This window comes from Xiphophorus couchianus, chromosome 16, assembly GCF_001444195.1.
Source record: "Xiphophorus couchianus chromosome 16, X_couchianus-1.0, whole genome shotgun sequence".
Taxonomy (NCBI): Eukaryota; Metazoa; Chordata; class Actinopteri; order Cyprinodontiformes; family Poeciliidae; genus Xiphophorus; species Xiphophorus couchianus.
In genome coordinates this window covers 1026222-1052429 of record NC_040243.1, presented here as the reverse complement: position 1 = coordinate 1052429, position 26208 = coordinate 1026222, and the positions used below count along the sequence as shown (strand labels likewise).

The following is a 26208-nucleotide window of genomic DNA, read 5'->3' as shown; positions in this document are numbered from 1 at the left end:
CTCTTAAAGCTAAATGTTTTTTAGATCCATGGAAAACTGAACAAAAGAAGCTTTTCCACACCTGCATTAATTTACAAACTTCAACTTCAAATTAAGTCACAATATTTAAAATATGGTGATAACTTCACTAAATACATTGTCTGTGTGCCAGTGTTTGTTTTTACTTTTTAATTTTGTGGGTCACAAAGTGCTAATTATCTGCAGCTGAACATCAGATTCAGGTTTTTTCTCCATCTTGTTTCTGTTCTGATGAAACAATTAGAGAAACTGAGGCTGATTTCTTGTGTTGGCGCCGAAGATCCGACGTCTGCAGCTGGATTCGGGTTACGAAGGAAAGATGTTTCCTCCGCAGGAAAATTGATCATGTATTGATTAACTACAAATCATTAGAAAAAATTTATTTTCATGATTAGAGGAAAATTATATCAAGTCTCCTGCAGAAGTGAACCACTCATAACAACCAACCAGAGCCAGGGGGCGGGGCTTACTGCTGTCAATCAACCTGATTGACAGTTGGTTTTTTTACCCCTCCAGTGGGTCTTTTGTGGGCTCTAGTGTCCCTTACAAGAATGTAGGCTGACAGGAAGGGGGAAGACATGAGGTAAATATCGCCGGGTTGAGGAATCGAACCCCCGACCGCCGCGTCGAGGACTCAAGGCCTCGTGGGTCACGCTATCCCCTACACCACCACAGCACGCTCGATTGAGTTTTAATATTTAAGTTTATAAAAGTTAGACTGAAGCCTTTAACCCTTCTAGCATTTTTAAATTGCAAACGTCTGATTTTATCATCTCTGAAAAATGATTTTCTGATTAATTTGAAGCTTTTCTTATAATTTACTGACTTTACAAAGTCACAATATTCAACTTTTAATGTACTTTTGCATTTGAACATTGAACACCATCCAAGTTTTTCCTAAGAAAAATTTCTTAACTATATTAATCTAGGAAATTCAAAGCATTTTCATAATTTTACTCCTTATTCCTGTTTTTTTACTATTATTTATCTACATTAGAAATCTTCCCCTGTCGTAGCTCAAATTCATAAAAACATTTATTTTAGGTTGCAGATGTGAAGCAGTAACTGTCCGGGTCGATCGGTGTGAAGATTTTTATTCTGCTCAACAAAAATCAAACTATTTTCACAGCATCACCAGGAAACTTATTTCTGCGGTAAATAAAAAGTGTCTCATAAATAAAATGATTGTTTCTGTTCCTGCAGAGGAATCAGCTGGACTTCAGCCTCTTTGAGTCGCCGCTGTGCAGCGGCGCCCCCTGCTGGCCTCTCTTTGCTCCTGCCTGGCTGCAGCCTCCTCCTCCAGGGCTCCTCCTCTCCCGCCGCTCCCGCCGCTCCTCCATCTCCTCCAGCTCCTCCGCAAACAGCGCCTTCAGAGCAGCAGTGAGTTTAGGGAGAGTTTTAAAGTCTCTGAAGCAGATCTGGAAGAAAGAAGTCATCTTTAAAACCAGAGTTCATGTCAGATTTTACTTCTGCATGTCGTAGGAGACTCTTACTTTCATGTGGTCGAAGGAAATTCCCACTTTGTCACTGAAGTCTTCACTGAAGAGCGGGATCTTGGCGTAGCGTTGGCTGAAGTGGTTCAACATGATGAAGTCAGCGTTCATCTTCATGCCGACGCCGATGGCCTGCGAGGTCGTGCTGCCAGAAAACATCAATTTATAGTTGTTCTATAAAAAATGTCTCAAAAAGCAGAAGAATCTGAAAGTGATCTGCTCTCCGTCTCACCTGTGTCGTTTCTCCACAGCTTCCTCCAGCAACTCGTCCTCCAGCGTGGCTTCATGGATCAGCAGCGTCGCTTCATTTCCTGGAAAGATCGATGTTTAACCAGCGGCGTCCCAGGCAGGACTGGGAACAAACAGCCAGTACAGGAAGACCTACTGGGAACCAGTGGAAGGAGCTGGGAGATTCAGAGCTTCTGTTAAACACTGAAACATTGAATTCATTTCTGGCTTTTCTCTCTTCAGATCTCAGACTTTTTAAAACCATAATAAATGGAATATAAGATCTTTTTCCACAGAAATGTATGAACTTTGCCTGGGAATATTAGCAGCTCGTTAGCAGTAGCCTCAACTGCCTTGAGTCACAGACAGCAGAGCCATGACTAACATATTAAAGAACTTTTTTAGTGAACTGAAGGCTTCCAGGTCTGATTCTTCCAGGTCTGATTCTTCCAGGTCTGATTCTTCCAGGTCTGATTCTTCCAGGTCGCGGCCGGTCTGCGCTGGTCGCTCACCGATGTGGACGAACGCGTCGCAGGGCATGGTGTCTCCAGAGAAGGCCAGTTTCCAGCCAGACTGGTGCACAAAGCTGCAGGCGAAGGCGTTCCTGCAGTGGCGCACCAGGCAGGTCCGAAACTGAGACAGAGAGCGTCGATTAGCAGAACCGATCAGAAACAGAGAGAGGAACGGAGCGGGCCACCGGCGCCGCAGACCTGCTGCAGGCTGGTCTTCCTCAGCATGGACTGGAGCGACGAATCAACCTTCAGCTTGGAAACATCAGCGTCATCACACAGACTCCTGCTGGGGATGTGACTGAAAACCACAGAAGAAGAAACAGCAGCTCAGCTTTAGGGACCCGCCTTCATTTAGGGGACAGGAAGGAAAAATAACGAGTTTAATAAACGGAAGGATTATCATCCTAATCTGGAGAAATGTTTAATCTTATTCCAGACTGTAAGGAAGAAAAAGGTATTAATGATCCGACGATTGAAACATGAATGACATCATAACTGGGAATCATTGAACTGAACCGGTTCAGATTCAGTGAACCGGTTCAGATTCAGTGAACCGGTTCAGATTCAGTGAACCGGTTCAGATTCAGTGAACCGGTTCAGTTCCTGCTGTGATGGTTTGTTTCCAAACTGAAGCTTTGATCTGCAGCAGGTTGACGAACCTGAAGTGATGCAGGATTTCCTCACAGAAGTCATGGTACTGACCGAGCCAGGCCAGGATCTGGACCGGAGCCACCAGGTAGACGGGGCTGAAGGGGATTCCCAGGCTGGCCTGGAGGCGCGCGCGCGCACACACACACACACACAAACACCCCCACACACACACGTCAGCTGAACGATACAAATTAAACATCTCGGCTAAAAAGCATCGGTGAACTGATTCCGATATCTGATGTTCAAAATCGATTCTGAACTGAAACAGAAAAACGGCTGAACTGACTGAAAACTTTTGTTTTTACACAAACATAAATTTACAGAATTACAAATTAATTTAATAAATCTGAACCAGTACAGCAATAAAAGCAAAAAAAGCTTCACCAGCTGGTCAAACTGGTTCAGTCGATGCAGTTAGGAGTAAAAAAATTAATAATAAAGTGAAACATTCAGTGTGTAAAAATCAACTGCAAATAGTTCAGAAAATACAACAGAAATTCTAAATACAAAACCAAATAAATAAAGAGTTAAACTGAATAGATCAGCCGTGACTGACCTCTGATCTAGAATCATTTACAATGATCAGAACTGATACAGATATTGATACGGGATCAGAGCATCTCTAGTGATACCCCGGTTACCATGCCAACGTACCAGCGCGCGTTGCCTCTGCTGCAGCAGCTTTATCAGGCCCTGAGAGGAACAGGAAGTCAGGGTTAGAACGCCGCTCTGCTAACGCTCACCTCCAGGTGGCGCCGCGGTTCTCACCGTGTGATGGTCGGCGTGGAGGTGGGAGACGAAGACGGTGGAGATCCTGGACAGCGCCGCGTCCACGGCGTCGCCGTAGTGTCTGCAGAGCTGACTGAAGGTTCCCTCTCCACAGTCCAGCAGCAGCGACTGACTGGAGCTGCACACACACACACACACAGCGTTCAGCCTGAACACACACACACACACACACAGCGTTCAGCCTGAACACACACACACACACACACAGCGTTCAGCCTGAACACACACACACACACAGCGTTCAGCCTGAACACACACACACACACAGCGTTCAGCCTGAACACACACACACACACACACAGCGTTCAGCCTGAACACACACACACACACAGCGTTCAGCCTGAACACACACACACACACACAGCGTTCAGCCTGAACACACACACACAGCGTTCAGCCTGAACACACACACAGCGTTCAGCCTGAACACACACACACACACAGCGTTCAGCCTGAACACACACACACACACACAGCGTTCAGCCTGAACACACACACACAGCGTTCAGCCTGAACACACACACACACACACAGCGTTCAGCCTGAACACACACACACACACACACAGCGTTCAGCCTGAACACACACACACAGCGTTCAGCCTGAACACACACACACACACAGCGTTCAGCCTGAACACACACACACACACACACAGCGTTCAGCCTGAACACACACACACACACAGCGTTCAGCCTGAACACACACACACACACACACAGCGTTCAGCCTGAACACACACACACACACAGCGTTCAGCCTGAACACACACACACACACACACAGCGTTCAGCCTGAACACACACACACACACAGCGTTCAGCCTGAACACACACACACAGGGTTCAGCCTGAACACACACACAGCGTTCAGCCTGAACACACACACACACACACACACACACACACACACACACACACACACACACACACACACCCCGTTCAGCCTGAACACACCAGGTTCTCCTACCTGATGTTGACCAGCGTTCCGCTCACGTTCCTGGTCTTCATGGGGATCGCCGACCCGGTTCCCAGAAACACAACGTGTGGGAATCCGTCAGCCGGACCTGCAGCAGGAAGCAGACTCTTCAGAACCAAACTCTGGATTTATTCATCCCACCTGATCCGACTTGGCGCGTCTGGACCCACCAGAACCCTCTGGACAGGCCGTCCGGCACTTCTCCACTTCCTCCAGGAAGTTTGGAATCTCAGAAGCTTCCTTCACAAACTCCTCCGTGCTGCAGGAGGGAACGGCGTCTCTAAATATGAGACAGAATGAAAACGGAATCAAATAAAATATCCCATCAACGCTGCGGAGAAAAGATGAGCAAACGGAGAAAACCTCTGCCACTCCATGACGGGTCGCAGCTGGAACTTCAGCAGACACTCGGCTCGGACGTTCGGGACGCGAAGGGCCGCCTGCGGTTCCTGAACGTAGAAATTAATAAAATAACTGATTTTGATCCAGTTGTGTGTAAAAGAAACTCATGGATTCAGAAACTCCAAGGATTAAAATGTTTGTTCTGGTCCATCCAGCTGCTCTCATTTCTAATCATTTTGCAAAAAGTTTCAGTGACAGAAAAAAACTAAAGCAGCAAAAATGTCCCAGACAAAAACCTCCTGAGAGAAATAAAATATTAATAAATCAGATTAATTCGTTTCTAAAACATTCAGTTCCTCTTTCTGGCCTTCAGAGAATTAGATTTATGATCTTTGATCTTTAGATTTCTATTTAATTTCTAATTGATGTAGACACAGGAGGCTGCAGTTCCCAGAAATTAAACTGAAGAAAGAAAATTATCAGAAGACTTGATTTGATATTTAAAAATTAGACAGAGAAAATATATGGTTATGTGCAAAGTCTGATATTTTAAAGTAAAATGAAAAATAAACTAAACATGTTTACAGAATACCAAGGTAAGAAACAAACTAATTATATAAATGTAATCTGGATTTTTTTATGTACTGACAACAGGAAGAAAAGCTAAAGCAGCATGATGCTAATGCTAATGGGACGTTAGTAAACAGGAAGCAGGAAGCAGGAAGTGTACCGTTGCTCTGGCTGCTCTCAGCGGAGGGAAGATGTGCGGGTGGATCATGTTGAGCTGCGTCTGGATCTTGTGGCTCCGGACGTTGTGGACCGTGTTGACGTGTTCGTTGAGGATCAGATGTTCTGTTGACGACGGGAACCTGAAAAACCCGGAGCGGACTCAGACCGTCTGGACTCCACCTGAAACAACACGGCCCGGTTCTAAACCGTGCGGGTCCCACCTCTCCATCCACTCTTTGTACTGATCCGTCTCCAGGACGGATTCAGGAGTCATGTGGACCACCAGCGCGGCCGGATCCTCCGTCCCGCCGTCCTGGAACCTGGAAGGAGAGACCAGTCAGCGCCGGACGGCTGCAGCCGCTCAGAGCTCGTCCGGCTGGACCACGGTTACCGTCTGAGCTGCTGGCTGGAGCACAGCGCTGGGAGGAACTCCTCAGACGGACACTCCAGCACCAGGAAGACGGGCCCCGGGTCGGCCGGGGTGCAGACCTGCTCTGGCCGGATCTGAGAGGCGAAGCAAAGCGTCAGGCGGCGCTTTGGAGATGTAATCTGATTACTGCCAGGGAAACAGAATGCACCTCTATTCCGTCGTGCATGATGGTCTCTCCGTTTTTCAGAGCTCTGATGAGCGGACCAATCGCTGCTGTTCCTCTGCAGAGACAGTTTAGGAAGAAATCAGGGAAATCGAGACTGATTTGGGTCAGACGTTAAAACACGAGGCGCCGACTCACAGCGGCAGACCCAGATCTTTGGCTTTAGCCACCAAGAAGTTCCCCTTCTTAGGATGAAGCTGCAGGAGAGAAAAGGACGTCAGAAACAAACATCCAAACATAAAAAGCTTCGTTTTCTGGTGCTGACCTTGCACACAAAGGCGATCACCAGGGAGGAGTCTCTGGCTGCTGCACTTCTTTCACCTGGGACATTTTAGACACAAACTGAACATGAACAGTTCATTCACACCAGTTCTGTTCAGTCCACTCTAATCCAACTCCAGTCCATTTGTCTAGTCAAAGTCCAGTGAGGTGTGAACGTTAACCGACCTCTGACCTCTAGTCCTCCAAACCTCGGTCTGGGTTCGGTTTGTGAACGCCAAGCGGACCAGAAACTGCTCCAAAAGCAGGAAGTGGACTACAGCGCAGGGCATTCTGGGTAAATACAACCAAATCTAATGTGCAGAAATGGCTCCTGTTCTTCAGCCAAAGACTAAAGAGAAACTAAAGAAACTGACAGGGTGGTGGTGGTGGTGTAATCCTGAGGGTCAGGCTTCTTGGTTAAAACGTTTAAAGATCCAGTTCTGATGAAGGTGAGCTGAAGCAGCTTGGTCTCACCTGATTCTTCTTCTCTGGTTTTGCGCTCCGGTCCGTCTCGCTTTGGTGATCTGCGGCTGCTTCTGCCAGCCTGCGGTGAGTTTCTCCCTCTGTCGATTCCTGATCTGGCTACAAAAACAGTAAAAACCAGATGAACATGTGAACGCTTTTAAAAGACAAACTCTGAGGGAATAATAATAAAATAATCCTTTGAATTTACCAAATATGGGGACCTGGTACACAGTCATGGTTTCATCTTTGTGCATCTCCTCAGTGTACGGTCGAACAGCTGAGAGGACATCACATCATGAACAACCTCCCCCATAAACACAACATGGCATTATATCAGAGACATCAGGCCTACACAGCTTGATCTCCTCCAGAGGGCCAGAGAAGGACTTTATGGCGTGAAGGTAGTTCTTCTGAAACATGAACAGATGGAAGACAGAACGTCAGTCTCTCCATGGAACCTCAGAACCGTCTGTGAAATGTTCTGCGGTTTCTCACAAGCTGTGGAGGTCCAGAGAGCACACACTCAGGGACGCCCGTGTCCTTCAGGGTTAATATCATCCCTGCAATGCAGGAGATTCAGAAAATATAGACATATTATTAATAACAGGCACAAAAATTACAAGCAATTAGCAATGCTACAAAAAACAGATGAACATTTAAAATGACTCCATTACTAGTATCAACATCCAAATAACAAAGTCTGCTGATTGATAAATTATGTCAGCAGTTATGGAAACAGATGATAATATTATTGTTTTGACACCATTTTCAATTTATATATTGAAATAATAATGAAAGTTTACCCTCTCAAAGACTGATAAACTTTAGTGTTGTACTTTAAGTATCCAAAATAAAACAGTAAATCAAGCAACAACAAAAACCAGAAATAAAATGGATTATGAAGTTCTGGAAACAGAATTACTCAAATATCAGAGTGGAAATTCCCAATCACTTCTCTGTGGAAACTGTTGAGTCCCAGCTCTGATTCATAACATTTTGTAAAGAAACGCCAGTGAGTGGGTGATTTTAGATGAGAGTTGACCTCTGACCTGACAGGCCTCCCACATTCTCCCAGCTCAGTCGGGTCAGGAAGATGTTGTCCAGCCGCGCCGCCTTCAGCCTGCAGGTGAAACAGACCCATGTTAGCGCCGTTAGCTCAGCCACAGCCAGGATGAGACGCAGCTGCAGCTTACTTGTGTTCCTGCATGAGTCTCTGGGTTCCTTCTCCACAGTTGAACAGGTACCTGCAGCACAGAGACGGAAGGTTTTTATCCCTACAGACTGGAGCCTTCTTAAATAATAATAAAGATGATCCAATATAGTTTGTGTGTGAGGATCAGATCAGTTACAGTTCATTTAACTGAAGCTACTGATGTGGATCTTTGGAGACCTGCAGGAAAACCCAGAACAATCACATACATTTAATTTGCTTTAATGTATCTTTTACTAAAATTCCCAACTTAAATGACCTGTAATTAGTTCCCAGTTAGTTTGATCCAGTATACTTTTAGAGAAGTCTCCTATGAAAGGGCTGCACAGCTGCTAAAGGTGTTGCTTTGCTGCAAGAAGGTTGTGGGTTTGAATCCCGGCCCGGGAATCTTTCTGCATTCTTTTCTCAGAGTATGCCTGAGTGCACACACAGTCCAAAAACATGACCGTTAGATCACCATCACTTTACAGCACATTTCTTTGTTGAAGTAAATCTTTAAATGCAAAATTAGCATAAAGCAGACTGTAGGGACGTTTGGGTGAATTCAATAAACCCACCATGTTGTTATTATGCTCTTTTTTCACTGATTTATTAATTGCAATGTTTGATCATTTTGAGAACGGTCACTTTGTGGCTCAAAATGTGGAAAAATGCTCTGAAATCCAAAAGAAACTCTGCAAAATAAGTAACGTTCAGTGGCTGTATGCGAACTGAAATCTGCTAGAAGGAACCGGGTAATTGATGAGGTAAACGAGAGTGTGTTCTTCTTTAATTAACGTACTTAAACTGAAACTAGCACTTTTATCTGATATGAAGTACGTGAAGCGCCTACCTGTTGTACTCTGAGAAGACGTAAAGCGACGCGGCGCTGTCCCTGCTTCCCGCTCCGACCACCTGAACGTACACGTTGGACGGTCCGTGAACGTCTCCCCGCTTGTCTCGGCTCTCCTTGGTCTTCAGCCGGCGGAGTGGCTCCTTCTGCGGCCTCTTCGCTGAGAACTGATGCCCAGAGGTCGCCATTGACCGGGGAAAGTGGAAAACAGTCCGGTAAGGAGAATAATCGCAGCGTGGGGCAGTTACAGCTCTGCCGTTCACAACCAGAAGCCTACAGAGCCTCACATGGAAGCTATTCATGCTAAGTACTTCAGCTAATCATTAGAATATCCGCGGCGGGTGGTGTTCACGATCCCAAACAGCTCCGCTAACAGTCCGGACACATTTCCGAACAGTTCGGCATCAGTTTATCAACTATCAGAGGTTCTGAGCTTCCTTCACGGGACGTTAAATGTTCGTGAACATGCGACCTCTCTTCCGGCAAGTGATAAACGTCATCAACAAGTTCCCGGTTCTTAACTCTGATTGGTTACCGGAAGTTATTGCTAGGTCTTTTGGCCAATCAAAACGAGTTTACCGCAAAGGAGGCGGGAATAGAGCTTCTCGTTTCCGAGGAGGGTTGTAAACAAGATGCTACAAAATAAAACGCTGAATAATGGACAATATCTGTAGCTCTTACTGAAAACATCTTAACCTACGTTTAGATATTCAGTATTAAGATAGATTTATTTGAATGCAAACATTTTAAGGCACAAGATTTGTATTTATTCACTGAAACCTATTTGAAAATATTATATTGAAAATCAGTTTTTAATTTTAAAGATTGTGTCCAGTGGTGTATTGTTTTTCCTAACAATCATACAATGACTATTAAAACTGAGTATTGAAGCATAAATTTACAGTTTTTTTGTATAAGTGACAAACTAAAGCGAGTTTTAATTCCTTACAGAAAAGTTAGTCTTATTTTTTGAAAACTTTAGATTTTTCCATGTAAAATTTTCAATAATCAAAATATGTAAAACCTTAGTATAAAATGAAATACTTATTGTTTATTTATGCCTTTACCTAATCAAAGGATATCAATATGATAGTATCGCTTGTGTTTATCTCAAAACATTAACGGATGGCCTGATCCTATGAGCCAGGCGTTTAGGTCGGAAAATACAGATACTTTTTCCATAATGTGTGTTTTTTTTTTCTTTTGCATACATATTCATGCATTCATCATATACACCCACCTGTCCATGCAGGGCTGCAGGGGTCCAGCAGTCTGTCTGTCCGTCCATCTATTTCCACTCTGGAAGATGCTTCAATCACATTTATTTTTTCCAGATTTTTCAGGACTTTATTGAAATTCTTCCTCTGGAAATATGAGCCACTGAAACCATCGACATGAAAGGAGGATCTGAATAACCACAGATGTTTTCTTCAGTGACCTCACAGAGCATTCTGCAGCTTCATCATTTTAATGATATATTTATAAAAAATGTGAGTCTGATTTTAACATTTCATGTATTTGTCCCTCTTCGTGCTTCCCAAGCATAATGAAAACAGTATTATGTGAGTTGATCAGCGCGTGGAATCGTGTCATGGCTGAAAACAGAAGATCAGCAGGCGTACTGTAACCTGGATTGTTTCCATCCAGTGGGATTAAAGCTGCCAGGCAGCAGCTGCTCCATCAGAAACAGATGAAAAGAGGAACCAAACAGTCACAGATCGGCTGCTGTTAACACACTGCAATTGGATTTTCTCTGCTGTTTTTTCAGCTGGTTGAAGAGCTTAAACTCATGAATAGAACAGTCCTGCTTTATTTTGCATCTTCATCATGTAGTTACCTTCAGAGCTGCATTTCTGCGTAGCAAAAGCAAAGGTGGTCTCTTCTCTCTGGTTTCAATTTATTGAGGATTTTCTATAATCCAAACAAAACATAAATTCATCTAAATCAGGGGTGTTCAAAGAAATGTTTTGGCCCTCACACTAAAACGTTTGGACACTATTGATGTAAAACTTTGATGCTGGATGTTTTAACATGGCTAGTTAAAGGCTGATGAGCGTTCGTTGGTAATTCAGACAGTAACTTCTGTTTGTCATTAAACTGACCGACACTCAGAGCAGAGGATTCTAGAGCATCAGGCCAAAGAACCTGATGCCCTTTGACCTGATGCTCTAGGTCAAAGGGCATCAGGTCCTGCAGAGGTTTCAGGATGAGGAGCAACTTTAAGATGTGGAAGTAGATCCATCGTAGACTCTGAAATGGAAGAAACTCGGCTTTGCTGTTCAGGAACCACTGAGGTTTAAAATTCAGTTTGTTTATGTGGCTCAGATTCACATCAAATGTCGTCTGGAGGCTTTTAGCCTTATTGGAGACGTCAGCAGCAAAATGTGGATCACAGATCGCTGTGCAGCTGCAGCACACCGCCTGCAGCACACCGCCTGCAGACGGTGTCGTTTCTACTTGGGACATGTTCTTTAGAACAACCAGCTGCTGTGACCTTGTTGAATCGGATTTTTATCAAACTGGTTCTGACTGAATACATGTTTTTACTGAACCAGCCGTTATGTTTGATGAATCCACATTGTTTTAAAAATCTGCCTTCACAGAACAATTGATTCACATTTTCATTACCTGAATGAATATTTAATATTTTTCCACTTGGCTGAACTCTGGTGTCCAAAACGTTGAGCTGCATCCAGCAAACAAAAAACTAAACGTTAAACTTAAGGTGTGATGTGGCGAATCAAAGATAAAGAACGAGATTAAATGTAAGTCACTTCATTAATTATTCATTAGTAGTTTTCTTCCTGCAGTAAAGTCTGGAAAACCAGGCCGTTTTTATCCAAACCTAAAATGGTGAAACAAACTAAATACTTTTCCAAACTTTTCCTTGTGAAGCTCAGGGAATGTTTGGTGTTGTAAAGATCCTTCACTCACATGTAACACTTTTCTTTTATTCACATATTCAAATGTGAATTAGAACAGCAGCAGGAACCAAGCAGAAGAGTCTGAGGTCAGTTCATGTCCAGCCGTTTCACCTGAACGGTTGATCCAGAGTTAGTCACTGATTCCTGCTTCCTCTCAGATCCAGCCAGATCCATCAGGCCGGTCAGGATCACTGCTCCTCTCAGTGCGTCTCTCACTAATTCCAGTTTTAATGCATCTTGGATGATAGAAGGCAGATTCAGCTCAGGTTGAAGCAGAAACATGTTGCCTTGGTTGCAGAAGCTAAACGTGGTTTTAACTCTGCAGATGCAGATCGGATGTGAAGCAGGGAGAGTAAATATTCTCCTCCTTCAGCAGTACGCCTCCACCTGCTGCTCCGGTGGATGCTCCACCTCCTCAAACACGTACAGCGCTCCGGTGGAAGGCTTGTGGCCGTTTACCAGCGGTTGTGGCAGAACCTCCAGGTCAGCCGGAGCTGCGGTCAGGTACATGTTCCACACCTGCTCAGGCAGACCCAGCTCCATCATCTTCTGCTTGATCAGCAGGTTCTTCTCGATGTTGTGCCGCTTGTATTTAAACTCTATGATGGTCTTGGTGTATCTGTTCAGGGTTGTGACTGCAGAGCCCATGCAGGTGCCAAACGAACACCAGGCTAAGCTGCAAAGAGCCAAATGAAGAGTCAGACTGGCTGTACAGTTATTCAGTTTAAATACAATGCAGCTTTTTAGTTCTTATGAAGTTCAGTTATTGATTGAATCTCATTTCACAACTCAAAACTGAATCTCAACTTGTTTCTTTATGAAATTAGATTCTGTTTGGACTTTTAAGATATTGACAAAGTTCTTACGCATAAGACCAGCTGTAGTCCCAAGTCTTGGGCCTCCAGTCTTCAGGTCCCATAGAGACGGAGAGATGGAATATGGTGGTGAACATCATGTGGGCGACCATCCCACAAAGGCCTGTGAGCAGAGCAGAGGTCAAAACGCTCCCATGTGTTTTTAAAGGCAGTTAAGACCAGATGTAGTTTTTACAGTGTGTAGACACTTTTTAAAATCTCATTTCTAGAGTCTCAGGTTGGTTTCAGCATCTATTAGGGCAGAGAATGAAGGAAGGAGAAACAGCCGTACACATTTACAGACAGATTAAAACTAAATGTTATTTATTTTTGTAACTTTTAGCCAAACCATTAAATCATGAATAATGAAGCAGAGGGGCGAGGTGAACGCAGCCGCCTCGTTCTGACTCAGTATCTCTGCAGCAGCTTTTTCTGGGATTAACACAGAACAACAGGGCGGGGGGAGGGGGGTCCTCTGGGCGGCTCTGGGAACAGCCCAAACCGTTGCCCCGGTTCCAATCGGATTACTCCACAAACCAGCAAATCCTCCGAGGCAGCGAGTGGCCGCAGATCAGTCAGCTGCTCTGATGCTTGACTGCAGCATTCAGCGCATTCAGCCTGGCTGCTGCTGCTGCAGCCGCCACCCCTGCTGCAGCCGCCGCCGCCGCTGCAGGGCTGCACAGATGTTTCTCAAATTGACACGTTTCAAACTGCACCGACAGAAACACACTGCGCATACACATCAGTAAAATGTGTGTAAGAGAATAAAAGCTAGTGGATCAAGTCAGAGACGTTCAGCTTTTCTTCTGCCTTCAACGCAGCATCTGATTTGATCCTGTTCAGTTAGAAAGTCTCGAGCGCTGAAGGTTCAGTCGGGCTGATCCGTCCGTGTCTCGACCTGTTCAGTCTCAAACGTGTCAATTTGAGAAACCAATGTGATTATCCACGTCCAAACAAATGTTTAACTAATATGAATGTTCATTTATGCATTATTGAACACATTTACAAATTTCTCTGTTGTAGGCCATGTGGATGTTTTTGAGCCTGATGTAGCTCCATAGCTGTGCTGTTACCTGAGAGGGCGGTGCACATGGCGGCGAAGGCACTGAGTTTCAGCTTGTTCATGACGCTGAAGCAGCGGCTCTGCTCCAGAATCATCAGAACCCCGCCCACGAAGAGCAGAGCCAGGTACAGGCTCTCTGCAACCACACACAGCCACAGCACGCCTGGACAGGGCAGAGGTCAGAGGTCAGCACCCACACACAGCCAGCCACAGCACGCCTGGATCAATTTACACTCCAATAATCAGCATCAGGACAAAAACTGATTATTATAAAACTGAAGGAAATAATTAACGGAGCTTCAAGTTATTTAAATAATTCAGTTAAAAAATCAAATGTTGCTCTAATAATTCCTGACTCTTTGCATGAGGAAGGCATCGACAGGGCGTTGCTGGTTGGTCTCTGTGCTGCACAAGCATATTAACAGAATGTTGAGTGGAAGGAAGAAGTGTCTGGAACCACATGAACAGACAGCAGGGAGCATTGTGGGTAGGCACGTCAGCTTTCCACGCTGTTTTCCAAGAAAACAGGCAAATTTTCTGTGAATAATTTTAAGTTACGTTTCATTATTTAGTTGTTTTATCCAAACATAAAATTTGCTGCTTTTATGGAAATGTCTCATCACATCACAGGTGTCCAAACTTTATTCATGTAAAGTCCTAAAGCTGAAGGTCGTCATGCGACACATGAAGCTTCTTTTTCTAACACTATAATTTCATAGTGAAATCATTTATTTTCTCATCATTTCAACAATAAACTTGAGTTTTTAATGAAAACAAATGATTGATTTTTGTAGCGATGGGATCTGGAAATATGTAAATTATTGAATATTTGAAACCTGAAAACTGTTGAAAGGTTTTCACACACTGTTTGGGTCAACAAGTTTTATATTTTGCTGGCCCAGAAAAGTTTTCTGTTTACAACAGAGATATGGGTTATTTTTTATTTGAAAACAAGTTTTAAGAATAAATTCACCAAAAGTTGCTTTTGGGTAAAAAATATTTACAAATAAGAAATGAAATAAACATTAAAAAATCCAATTTTGCATTAATCCTGTCGAGGACCAGACAATCATTTGAAGAGCACCAGACGGCCCACGGGCCTCACTTTGAACCCCCTACTCCAGCAAACAGCAGTCAGTGAGGCTGAACTTTAAATAGGCCGTTTGGTCTCTGTCTGGGTCATAGGAAGTGTTGGGTAAGTTTTATTCTTACAAAGAAATGTCTTTTTTTCCTGACAATAAACCCAAATACAGGCAAATTATTAAATGGTTTCAAAGAAAAATAAACTTTTAAATCATAAATTTGCCAACCTCTTTGATGTTCAGGAGCAATCTCAGCAAAACTTCGACAATCAAATCCTGTCAAATAAAAGAATAAAAACATAAAAAACTCAAACTTTCAGACAGATAATGAATATAACATACGATGTTTTATATATTTAAACGTATCATGTTTTAATAATATGTTTATACTCAATTTAATACTAAATCGTGTCTAAAATTTCTTTTAAAAAATGATATAAGTTTTCCATAAATGTAATTCTAACAAAATCTGTACAGAAGCAACTTTTACATATTTTTCTTTAATAAAATGGAGAAAAGCTTTGAAAACCAATCAGGTGCTTTATGAAAAATGAAGGATTCTTTTATTTCCCCAAAACTGGAAATAAAAGAAGAAAAACAGAAATTAAAGTTGACTGAATGTCGTTTCTGTTTGGCTGCACGGAAAAGTGAAAAATCCTGAAGCAGCTCTGAGGTCCTGGACAGATTCTGAAGTAACTGATGACAGAAATAGTTCTGCTGCTGGCGCCGGTCAGGCTAAACGTCCAACTGTTTGTCTGCCGGTGAACCAGAGGTGAAAGGTCAAACCCACACAGAGGTTTAATTTTAAATCTCATTTCCAGTACTTATCCTCTTCTCTGACGTTGATTAGCAAATCTGAACAAACTTTTATTTTTTTTATTTTTTCACTTGTCTGATAAATCATTACTAACTACTACACATATTTTGTATATTTAATATTTTTTATATATTTTGTGTTTGGCATGTTTTACCCTAAAGAAGCTCGAACCAACCAGAAACAGCTGATGGTGTTTAGTTTGAACATCAAAACTCAATTTCATCATCAACAATATTAAATTCCTTCTTGCTCAAATATATTTCCGTTTTCCTTTAATACGTTCTGGTATATTAATTAATTCATTTACTGTAAAAACATTTTCTGTGTCTTTTTATCTGTGTGAATGGTTTCCTGGAGAAAATCTGATTCAGCAGAAATTTGACTTTATTTACAGCTTGAAGAGATTTGGCTTTAAGTGGAGAAATAAAAGCTTTGTGGTTTTTCTACCTGCTGTTGTTTTTAATCCTGCGCTCATTTTATGATCTGTCCTTTCTTCAGTGTCAAATCAACTACAAGTAAAGTAAAGCAAATATAATAAATAAAGTATTGGCTTTAAATAATTTGCTGCAGCTGTTTAATAAAGCAGCTGTAGAACAAACTCACAGCTAAAGTCAGTTTTCTAAATATTCCCACATTTGTGAGATGTAGACAGAAAAAAAAGATACAGATCTTTGTCTGTAACTGGTTCAAATAAAATGATTCAGCTGCAGTTTTGATTTTTAAGTTGCATTTTAATACAGATGGAAACAAGATGCTGTTAAATCCAATCTGGTTATAAAAGAGTCAAATCAGATCCACAGAGAACCAATCAGTTCCCAAACCAGTTCTATAAATCAATGCAGTCAAATTTAGTTTATGATCATCAATAAAAATAGTTTCTGATCTAAGAAAACATTTGATTTTGCAACAATTGACTGACTTAGCAGCAAACTTTGCAGCAATCCCTCCGCTGAACATGAGGCCTTTGTGAACATCAAGTCATTAAAACTGCAGCAATCTCCCAAAGCTCACATGTGGTGACATTTTAGCAGCTGACCTCACTGAACCATCAGTGTGTTTGCAGCAATGCCTTCTCTTAAACTAGCATGTTGCAGTAGAAAGCAATTGATTGTACTGGTTAGCTGACTTTGCAGCAATGCTCTCTTGCAGCAACAGACAGCAGTCGATTCCATCAGTTCATGAACTTTGAAGCAATCCTTTCTGGCCATTTCATTTTTCTCCGTATTTTTGTTCATTGAGTTTGGAATATTGCTCATTCTTTAGCAGTCAGTGGTTTGATTAGTACTTTATGACCCAAACAGGAGCAGAGCTGAAGGTTGCTTACAGCCCAGCAGGGATGTTTGTAACGGCAGCTAACGCAGCGAGCAGCTATGAAACGGGTCAAAGGGCAGCTGGAGCTGAGAGAGGAAGCAAAGTAATCCATAACATATTAAAGGATTTCTTTACCAGAGTGACAGGACACATCAACCTGTCAGTGATTAATGAATAACTTACAGTGCTTCAGCACCGACGTATGTTATGGATTATTATGCTGCAGCCTGCAGCATCATCTTACCGTTCATATCCGCAGCCTGCAGCATCATCTTACCGCTGCAGCATCATCTTACCGTTCATATCCACAGCCTGCAGCATCATCTTACCCCTGCAGCATCATCTTACCGTTCATATCCACAGCCTGCAGCATCATCTTACCCCTGCAGCATCATCTTACCGTTCATATCCACAGCCTGCAGCATCATCTTACCCCTGCAGCATCATCTTACCGTTCATATCCACAGCCTGCTCACAGGAGTAAAATATCCCGGTGTGGAACTTCCTGAGGATGAACTTCTCCTCTCCCGTCTCGAAGATGTACTGCACCTGCCGGCTGTCGTTGAGGTTGGTGCTGTTGAAGCGGATGCAGTACATCTGCTTCATTTGGACCGGCGGCCCGGAGCAGAAGGGCTTGGCCACCTTCCTGGTCCCCTCGCACCAGTAGCTGGTGGTCACCGCCGACACGGCGAAAGCCAAAGCCACAAAGTTGAGAGTGATTGCCAGGGAAGCTCGCCGGCCGCGCTCCAGCCTCATGGTCCAGGCCAGGCCAGAGAGATGAAATGAAAAGGCGACTAATCCTGGCTTTCAATATGTAGCCACAGTGTTTTGCTTCCCAGCAGAGATGTCAAATCTTCATAATCTTGTTGCGTTTGGGGCTCCTTGGGTGAGAAAGCAGAGCGTCCCTCTGCCAGCTCGCTGCTTGTTCTGCATCTCTTCACCTCGGCTCCACAGGAACGACACAAACCCATTTTCTGTCTCTGACCATTTAAACTCTCAGCCTCTTCAGCTTCAAATCAAACCCGTGGCTCCTCCCCTCCAGCAGATCTCATCATGCAGTATTCTCCATTACAAAGGGCAAATTATGCTCCAAACTTCCTTTGAGCTCAGATTATAATCCACAGCAAGGCTCTGGCTGCTTCCGTTCTCCCAGCATTTCAAACCGATTGCAGCCAGAGGCAGCAGATCAAGAGCCGGTTTAACTTTGACCAGTGACATAATGTGGGCAGTCTCTTATGAAAATCCATCCAGAATATGTGTGTCTGTGTGTGTGTGTGTGTGTGTGTTTACAGTGTGTGGAGGGTAAATCTCTTTCTAATCGCGTCCCGACTGTTGAAAAGTTAAACTGATTCAATGGAAAAGACAATAGAATCAGTTTGTTTGTTGCTGCAGAGCCAAACCTTCATCTCTGCCTGGAAACTGTTGATGTCAGAAAGTTTAACATGAGAAATTTATTAGACTTTAGCTTTAAAACGATGAAGAGTTGGTAATTATTCTGATGTCTGGTTGTTATTCATGATTGTCATTAACTCCATTATTTTGATCCGTAGATTTTCTTGTCTTGTTCTGAGTCAGTTTGAAACCATTTTTCTATTCAATGTCATTTATTTGTTGGCTCTTTTATTGAGCAGATACATGATTATTATAATGGTTTTATTACAATTTTTGGATCATTTTTGAGTCAGTAGGTAACATGTTTCATTAAATTGAGACAAGGGGCAGGATTGAATAATGTTCACTTCTTCCTTCTCCTTTTCAAACTGAAAGTAAACTAATTATTTTATTCTTGGTTTTGTATGTTTTCTCTGATTGACTTTTCTTGTTTTTAAAAACCTGAAAAAAAAGTCAAAAAACTACATAAGATAAAATAATGTCCTAACCCTTCTCAAGGACACATCTCTGGTTCTAGCACACTTTTTCCTTCCACTTAACTTCCCGATAATTTGCATGGATGCAGCATTCTGTGATCGGCCATCTTGTTTAAAAAAGACATTTAGTGGATTTCCCTCCTGATCGACGGCCGGGTCGTTTCTAACAAACTGTCACTAAAATCCTTCTGTGAGTTTGACTTTATTAAACTCAGTAAAATAACAGAACAAAGAAGCATAAACATTTTCTTACAGCATCCTGTCTTAGTGGCATCGCCCAGTAATTACCTGGGTTACAACAGTCTTTCTTTCTTCGTTAACATTTTCTGTATCTGACTGATAAGATGCATAATGAGCATCAATCATTTTAACACTTATATCAATAAACCAAAATGCAGTAAAAACTTTAACTTCATTAAATAGTAACAATAAAACTGATGACAGCAGTAATCATTTAAATAAACGTAATACATTTTTCAATCATTCTGATTCATATTTGTCTGTAACTTCATCCTATAACCTGCAGACATTTCAGGCTGAACTCCACGATAATTCATTTGTTCCAAACTCATCTTTGTGTTTTCATTTGTGAAAGCAGGAGCAGAAGACAGTCCGACTCTCTCTGCGTCTGAGCAGTTCGCCTGAAAATAAAGAGATTATTCCGACCCTCTGCAGCCATGTCATAAAGGATAGAAACACAGGATGAGTGAGTCCAGCATGTGATGAGGCAGTAAGCCGGCCGCTTGTTGCATAATCAAACTACCTGACAGATGCAACCACTGGATGAAACATTTTACCTTTTGGTAATCGATGCTCCATGTCTAAACTGAATCATTATGTAAAATGATTCGTGATATTTACAGATTAAACAACGGCTTCGCTTTTTCTGGAATGATTTTGTAGGAGCAGGTGTGGAGAGCCATAAAATAATTTATTAACAAAAGCTGAAGAAAGAATAAGATGGCAACAAAAAATAATACAAAATCTATAAAACACAGAACAGCAACTGGAGGAACCAGAGAAAAACTAGAAAATAATCGAGATTAAAAGACAAGAGACCAGAGGAGCTAATCCAGGAGAAGTGGAAGCAGCTGAAGGAAAATCACAAAACATAATCTCAGATTAACGGAAATACTACACAAAAAGAAACAATAATCTCAGGAAACAAGCAGAATCATAATAGATGAATGAACACAAAGAAGAAACTAAAATGCCAAGATTAATGCGAATAAACAAGAAAACAAAAACAGTCATGAAAACAGGTGATAAAAATAAAAACTTAAACAAAAAGGCAGGATGCTGACATGACATCCAGAGATTAGATTTAAAATAATTAGGAACAAAATGTTTCAGATCAGAAGTGAAACAAATATCTCACAATATACGTATAAAAAAGCATAATTCTCATTTTTATATACATTTTATTAAAATAGTATGTCAAAAAAGATAAAGATTAAAATAATCTTTATTTGCTTTACAGTCACTGATCCTGATGAGATAATCAGTTTTATGCAGCAGACATGAAGTTCATCTCAGAAATCAGAAAATTAAAAACGATACTCAGCTACACATTCATTCGGACCGGAGTTTATTCATTTTAAAAACTGCACAGCATTTATGTTAATATTTGCAGTTGTACAATATTTTACCCTTTATTCTGTTCTTTTATTTTATTATCTCTTTGTGCAACTCGACAGGCTGTCAACTGAACTGAACCGAACCGAATCGAACCGAGCCGAGCTGAACTGAACTGAACTGAACCAAACCCAACCGAACTGAACCGAACCGAGCCGAACTGAACCGAACCGAACCGAACTGAACTGAACCGAACCGAGCTGAACTGAACTGAACTGAACCGAACCAAACTGAACTGAACTGAACCGAACTGAACTGAACTGAACTGAACTGAACCGAACCAAACCGAACTGAACCGAACTGAACCGAACCGAGCTGAGCTGAACTGAACCGAACCAAACCGAACTGAACCGAACCGAACTGAACTGACCTGACCTCTCAGGTACATGGTCAGCATGTTTGCTTGTCTTTCCTTTTTTTAATTTAAACTCCAGGAGGTTCTGGCTCTAATTCCATATTATAGAACAAAAGTGTCAATAATTATTAGTGATGAAATAAATAAAGAGTTGGATTCTTCAGGCCGTCAGTTTATTCTTATTGGAGGCATTATGAGCCGAATATTGGTAAACTGGGTCATATCATTTAATAAATAGCCCTGAATGTTCCTTCTTCATGTTTTGCTCTGTAAATCATTTGAGACTTTATTCCAAATCTTTCAGTCTGACCGTAATCTCTCATCCTCGTCCAGAATTCTTTAATGTTCTTCGGTTTTCTTGGTTCTTTAATTGCCTCCACTTGCTGCGGTTTTGGTGCCGCTGCAGCAGATGGCTTTGCAATCTGGCCCCAGATTATTACAATGGAGACGTGGATAATCTCATCACATTGTGGGCGAGCGGCGGACGCCGAGCGGGGCTGCAGGCCGACCTCGGCTGCTTTGGGTCAGAACCTCTCTGCTCCGCTGACATCCTGCCCCAGGATCAAACTGCAGGTCCGACTCAGAAAACCATCTCACCTCCCAGCAGCACAGAAACATTTGGTTTTCTAAGCATGCGTCTTTATTTCCCCCGGCTGTGGCCAATTTCAGGATCAGATGTAAAGTTTAGATGATGAACCAGTTTCAGGAATGAGAAGAGACAAAAAAAAGAAAAGCAACATTTTCCTTTATCTGCAAGAAAACAAATACAACCAAATATATAACGACTCAAAAAATGCAAAAAAAGACATTTTATACAGGGAAATAAAATAACTTTTAGTTTCTCCTGACAGCGTATTTTGATGAATCATAAAGATGAGTAATCATAAAATATTCAGATTGAATTTAATCGTTTATTATTTTTATTCCTTGTGCTTCTGCAGCTAAATATTTCTGAGCAACTTTCTGACTGCAGATATTATTTTCTGGAGTTATTGAAGCTCCTTATTAAAGCAGACTGTGACTATATTCTATAAGGAGTTATGAAATGAAACATCCCCTGCAGATTTTAGACCCAAATCACCAAAAAAAAAAAAAACCAAATCTACAAAAACAAAAAGCTGAAGAAACGGCAGCAACTGAACAAGCAGGCGGGTCGAAGTAACAGAGGAAATAGATTTTTCTGAGACAAAATCTGCAGTTTTTGATTAGCAGACAACTTTATGATTATTGATTTTCAAAATAAAACAAGAAATTAAGGAAATAAAACTCATAAACATTCAAGATAATGGGACCAGATTCAAACCAGAAAAACAATAAAAAAGGAAATGTGAGTTTAAATTTAAAACATAAGACTATAAATAAAATGTTAAAGCAGAATTAACTTTTCAAATTGAAAATAAATTCAGAATAATGTTTTAATTATAAAGTATAAATATATATATATATCTGGATTTGTCAGGTTTGTTTGACTCGTACTGCGGTGTGAATGTGTCTCCCAGTGAAGGTGTCATAACGCTGTGACGTGTTTATCCTCTTTAGGACAGCTGTCTGGATTTAGATAGTGATGACCATAATCTCATTTGGCAGCCAAGCAGAGAAACTCTGAGCTCTGCACACGTTTAGCCCTCAAACGCAGGAAAGGAGGAAGATCTGCAGCAGGATGGGGAACACCAAGAGCAGCGCCTTGTCCAAGGAGCTCCTGGAGGAACTCAAGTCCAACACCAAGTACTCCGAGGCGGAGCTGTGCACCTGGTACCAGTCCTTCCTGAAGGAGTGTCCCGGCGGGAAGATCACCAAGGAGCAGTTCGAAGGGATCTACGCCAGCTTCTTCCCGGGCGCCGACCCCACAGCGTACGCTCGCCACGTTTTCAGGAGCTTCGACACCAACGCAGACGGCACCCTGGACTTTAAGGAGTACATCGTCGCTCTGCACCTCACCTCTGGAGGAAAGACTCTGCAGAAGCTGGAGTGGGCCTTCGCCTTGTACGACGTGGACGGCAATGGAACCATCAGCAAGAACGAGATCCAAGAGATCGTTAGGGTACTGAGGTCGCTTATTGTCTCAGTTCAACCATTGAAGCTGTGGGTCAACTTGTATCTGAGAGGCTGAAAATAGCAACTATCTCCTGATCTTTTAAGGTCAAAGTTCAGATTAACTGATTGAAAACGTCCTGTGGTTTTCTCCTGCAGTCGATATTCAACATGATCCCAGCAGACGACCAGACGAAACTCCCGGAAGACGAAAACACTCCAGAGAAGAGAGCTGAAAAAATCTGGGCATTTTTCGGAAAGAAGGAAAACGGTACACTTCATTAAATCATTTCACTCTGCAGCAGCTTTTAGCGTTAGAAAATCATCTGAGACAGACATGTTGTTTCCTTTGCAGATAAAATCACGGAGGGCGAATTCATCCAGGGAGTGATGGACAACAAGGACATCCTGCGCTTGATACAATACGACGAACCTCAGAGAATCAAAGACAAGCTGAAAGAAAAGAAGCAATAATTCAGGAGCTAACGTTGTGGTTTAAGACTGTTAATAATCTATTTTTGTTTACCTTTTTAATTTGCCTGTTTGAGCTACGTCTCTTCTTCTGTGAACTCTGTTCTGGTTACCAGCTAAACCAATGAATTAATCACCTGGTGATAGTAACCAAGCCTGCAGCTTCAGATTAGCTAACGGGTAATTAAAACGGGGCAGCCTTTAAATCCTGTTAGAGCTTTTATATGAAAACTTGTACAAACTTTGCAGTTTGTGATGTTATTAAAAGTGATTACCTTTGTGTATTTGATATCTCACCCAGTTTAGCTTGTCTGCCCGCCATAATGCCTCCAGCGAATTATCGTTAGCGATCGGAGAGCTGCGTGTTTTTTTCACACTTTGGTTCATTCATTAGCCTAATTGTGAAAAAGTCAGAACTAGAGCTACTTATGTGGGGAATTAGGCTCAGGTTAACAGTCCGCCTGCATCAACCAATCCTATTAAAAGCTGAAGGTCAGTTGAGACACTCACGTATTAGCATGTGTGCTAAGAGTCCAGGCAGGATAATAGGGGCTTGACACGGGAACAATACTTTGCTTGCATATGTATAATTTATACCTATTTCTAACAGCACAATTCATTTCTGTCTGAGAAATGTATTTATTAATTAATTTATTTGCAATTTATCTGATAGAAAGAAGTTAGAAAAAATATCAGCAGAAATCTGTTTACAGCAATAATTAATGTTTTAAAAATGTTTGCCTTTGAGTGTCAGAAATACATTTTCAGCCATTTGGATCTATGGAGAATGTTGCAGTTTGTGCTCAGATTTGAATTTGAACAAAAACAACTTCCTCAGGCTCCGCCCCCTCCCACTCTGCTGAGCTGTAGTAACCATGGCAACTGTAAACTTGTTACTTTTTTTAAGCAGCGGTTCTGATTGGTTGTTCATTTATTGTTGAGTCAAGCAAAGTAAAATTTGAGAGTTTATCTTTTGGAAATAAAAGCCATATACAACGCAGAGAATCGCGCCGTACTTGGATGGGTTTGAATTTATTTCAGTCAAGAAAGGCAGCAAAACGCAGGTCAGGGATCTCAGCTAAACATAATTAGCTCCAAACTGGAAACACTTGTGTCAGACTCTGAAACACGTAGAACTGCCGATTTTAAAAGCTCAAATATATCCTGATATGCATGAGTACTATTAAAAAAAAAGGATCATTTAATGCTAGCTTTGGACAAAAAGTTTTGGCTTTTCCTCTTTTAATCTCCCGAGTCCCTGGCGAGTGACGCTCTCCGTGGGCGACGTGCAGCGACGGCGTCCAGCTAAAACCAAACAACAACAAAGCGTGTTGACGTCACAGATCACAGAGTTTAATTCCATACAAAGCAATGAACAACAAAGCTGCAGAGGAACAGAGATATGCATTTTCTCCTAAAAATAAAATAAAAACACACAAGGGGAAGACAAACGAACACAAAACACAAAGACAAAAAAAGCAAAAATAGCGGCCGCTCTCTCTCTCTCGGCGTGCTCCGTGTACGTAATTTTATACCAAATAGGTGTTTCCCTATTTAATATATGCAGTCAAGGCGTTCCGTTCTTTGACCAATTAGAAACTCCCTCAGGGACTCAGAAAAACTTGGAAACTCCCCTCATTATGGCAAAGGTGTCTGGTTTTTGTCTAAGTAAAAGGGCGGACCACTTCGCGTTCATCTCCGTCTGGTACGGGGAGAGGCGCCAAGAAGTCTCTTGCCCCCTCGGAATGTAAATTTATTACTCTGTCTTCAGCGGGGGAGGAAAAAAGCCCTGCTTGTTTAAATGTCTGCTATTGTCAGCTCCCACATGCTCAACAGAAAACTGTTCCAAATAAAAGTGTTGGCTATACCTTTACACATGTCGTATATTAGCTGTATTAAGCACCAAAATAATCATTATTTCTTAACAGTACGTGAAGTGGAAACACACAGAGAGTCATATCTACAGATTTCCTTAAAGTGTAACTAACCCCGCTGTGAAAGCTCAGCTTCAGTAACAATTATAAAAATATTCCAGCAAAGTGGGCGGAGTCGATAGACCCTTTGAGCATGACGTCACGCTTTCCAGAACTCCGCCATGACAGTTGTTAAAATGATGTGCTCCTTTAAAGCTGGTATAAAAGCAGACATCTTTGACCCAACGCCACTTTTATTTAGCTGATTTCAGTTTAAAATGGTCACAGGATGTCGCGGTCAGCTACACAAACAAACTTTATTTTATTCATTCATTTTATTTTCTAACCTTTAATGAGGAAGGAAATGGATGGCACCTGTCAACCATACTAACTGTTAGCCCTCGGTGTAACCGCGGATTCGCAGCGAATATTTTTTTACAAGGTAAGAAAACAAACGTCTGTATACTTTATAAGTCAGTATGATTAAAATATCAAATATTAGGAGAAGGTACATCCAACCATTATGGAGACGATGTGTGGCTTGAATTCAGGCAAAGTTAGTCATTTGATCAAGACGTCAGGAGGGAGGAAGTACCGTAAGCTAGCTGTTAGCTGTTAGCAACTTTTGAAACTCCCGCCACCTATGAGCCCCAACCAGGTGAGTTACATTCACAGACAAATTACTTGACTGGAACAAGCAGGAGCCATAAATAAACTGGCAAAAACAACTTTTCAGTCGCTCGGTTCAATAGTCCCGTCCGTCACTTCCGGCGTCCGTCATGG

At 42.1% G+C, this 26208-nt stretch overlaps 3 protein-coding genes and 1 long non-coding RNA gene across 7 annotated transcripts; 1 reads left to right on the top strand and 3 right to left on the bottom strand.

The window, feature by feature from the left end:
• Positions 1–1096: 1096 nt before the first annotated feature.
• On the bottom strand, positions 1097–9614 carry elac2 (elaC ribonuclease Z 2). 2 transcript variants are annotated; one of them, XM_028041419.1, is made up of 25 exons: positions 9102–9217; positions 8529–8685; positions 8253–8303; positions 8109–8179; positions 7555–7619; positions 7412–7469; positions 7268–7336; positions 7069–7176; positions 6599–6654; positions 6472–6530; positions 6319–6391; positions 6132–6244; positions 5962–6060; positions 5742–5880; positions 5033–5118; positions 4840–4949; positions 4661–4757; positions 3671–3809; positions 3557–3595; positions 2911–3020; positions 2450–2549; positions 2252–2372; positions 1744–1822; positions 1512–1656; positions 1097–1436 (listed from the first exon to the last, which is right to left on the bottom strand). In XM_028041419.1, the coding sequence occupies exons 3-25, from the start codon at positions 8264–8266 to the stop codon at positions 1227–1229; spliced, it is 2160 nt and encodes a 719-aa protein (XP_027897220.1). In that variant the 5' UTR covers positions 8267–8303; positions 8529–8685; positions 9102–9217; the 3' UTR covers positions 1097–1226. The 2 variants fall into 2 exon arrangements, with proteins under 2 accessions (XP_027897220.1, XP_027897219.1); XM_028041418.1 differs by lacking the exon at positions 8529–8685 and having other exon boundaries at positions 9102–9614.
• Positions 9230–23801, top strand: rcvrna (recoverin a). Of its 3 annotated transcripts, none has more exons than XM_028041425.1 (4): positions 9230–9316; positions 22550–23051; positions 23201–23312; positions 23397–23801. In XM_028041425.1, the coding sequence occupies exons 2-4, from the start codon at positions 22671–22673 to the stop codon at positions 23513–23515; spliced, it is 612 nt and encodes a 203-aa protein (XP_027897226.1). In that variant the 5' UTR covers positions 9230–9316; positions 22550–22670; the 3' UTR covers positions 23516–23801. The 3 variants fall into 3 exon arrangements, with proteins under 3 accessions (XP_027897226.1, XP_027897225.1, XP_027897224.1); XM_028041424.1 differs by lacking the exon at positions 9230–9316 and adding an exon at positions 14037–14127; XM_028041423.1 differs by lacking the exon at positions 9230–9316 and adding an exon at positions 19624–19726.
• Positions 12361–19622, bottom strand: LOC114159449 (germ cell-specific gene 1-like protein). The gene is made up of 5 exons (XM_028041426.1): positions 17605–19622; positions 15253–15300; positions 13953–14105; positions 12892–13003; positions 12361–12701 (listed from the first exon to the last, which is right to left on the bottom strand). Exons 1-5 carry the CDS (start codon positions 17906–17908, stop codon positions 12395–12397), a joined length of 924 nt encoding a protein of 307 aa, XP_027897227.1. The 5' UTR covers positions 17909–19622; the 3' UTR covers positions 12361–12394.
• Positions 23563–26208, bottom strand: LOC114159451 (uncharacterized). Its single transcript, XR_003598586.1, has 2 exons — positions 25444–26208; positions 23563–24692 (listed from the first exon to the last, which is right to left on the bottom strand). It is a non-coding gene; the product is annotated as an uncharacterized LOC114159451 (long non-coding RNA).

Bases quoted from the DNA above. Each gene is read 5' to 3' on its own strand.
- elac2 (XM_028041418.1), bottom strand. From the start codon at position 9,403: ATGAATAGCTTCCATGTGAGGCTCTGTAGGCTTCTGGTTGTGAACGGC. The intron at 8,304-9,101 runs GTAGGCGCTTCA...TCTGTGCTGCAG, and splicing joins GTCTTCTCAGAGTACAACAG to GTACCTGTTCAACTGTGGAG. The intron at 6,531-6,598 runs GTCAGCACCAGA...TCTCTCCTGCAG, and splicing joins TGATCGCCTTTGTGTGCAAG to CTTCATCCTAAGAAGGGGAA.
- LOC114159449 (XM_028041426.1), bottom strand. From the start codon at position 17,908: ATGAGGCTGGAGCGCGGCCGGCGAGCTTCCCTGGCAATCACTCTCAAC. The intron at 15,301-17,604 runs GTAAGATGATGC...TTTATTTGACAG, and splicing joins GCAGGCTGTGGATATGAACG to GATTTGATTGTCGAAGTTTT. The intron at 13,004-13,952 runs GTAACAGCACAG...CTCTGCTCACAG, and splicing joins CATGTGCACCGCCCTCTCAG to GCCTTTGTGGGATGGTCGCC.
- rcvrna (XM_028041425.1), top strand. From the start codon at position 22,671: ATGGGGAACACCAAGAGCAGCGCCTTGTCCAAGGAGCTCCTGGAGGAA. The intron at 23,052-23,200 runs GTACTGAGGTCG...TTTCTCCTGCAG, and splicing joins AGATCCAAGAGATCGTTAGG to TCGATATTCAACATGATCCC. The intron at 23,313-23,396 runs GTACACTTCATT...TTTCCTTTGCAG, and splicing joins TTTCGGAAAGAAGGAAAACG to ATAAAATCACGGAGGGCGAA.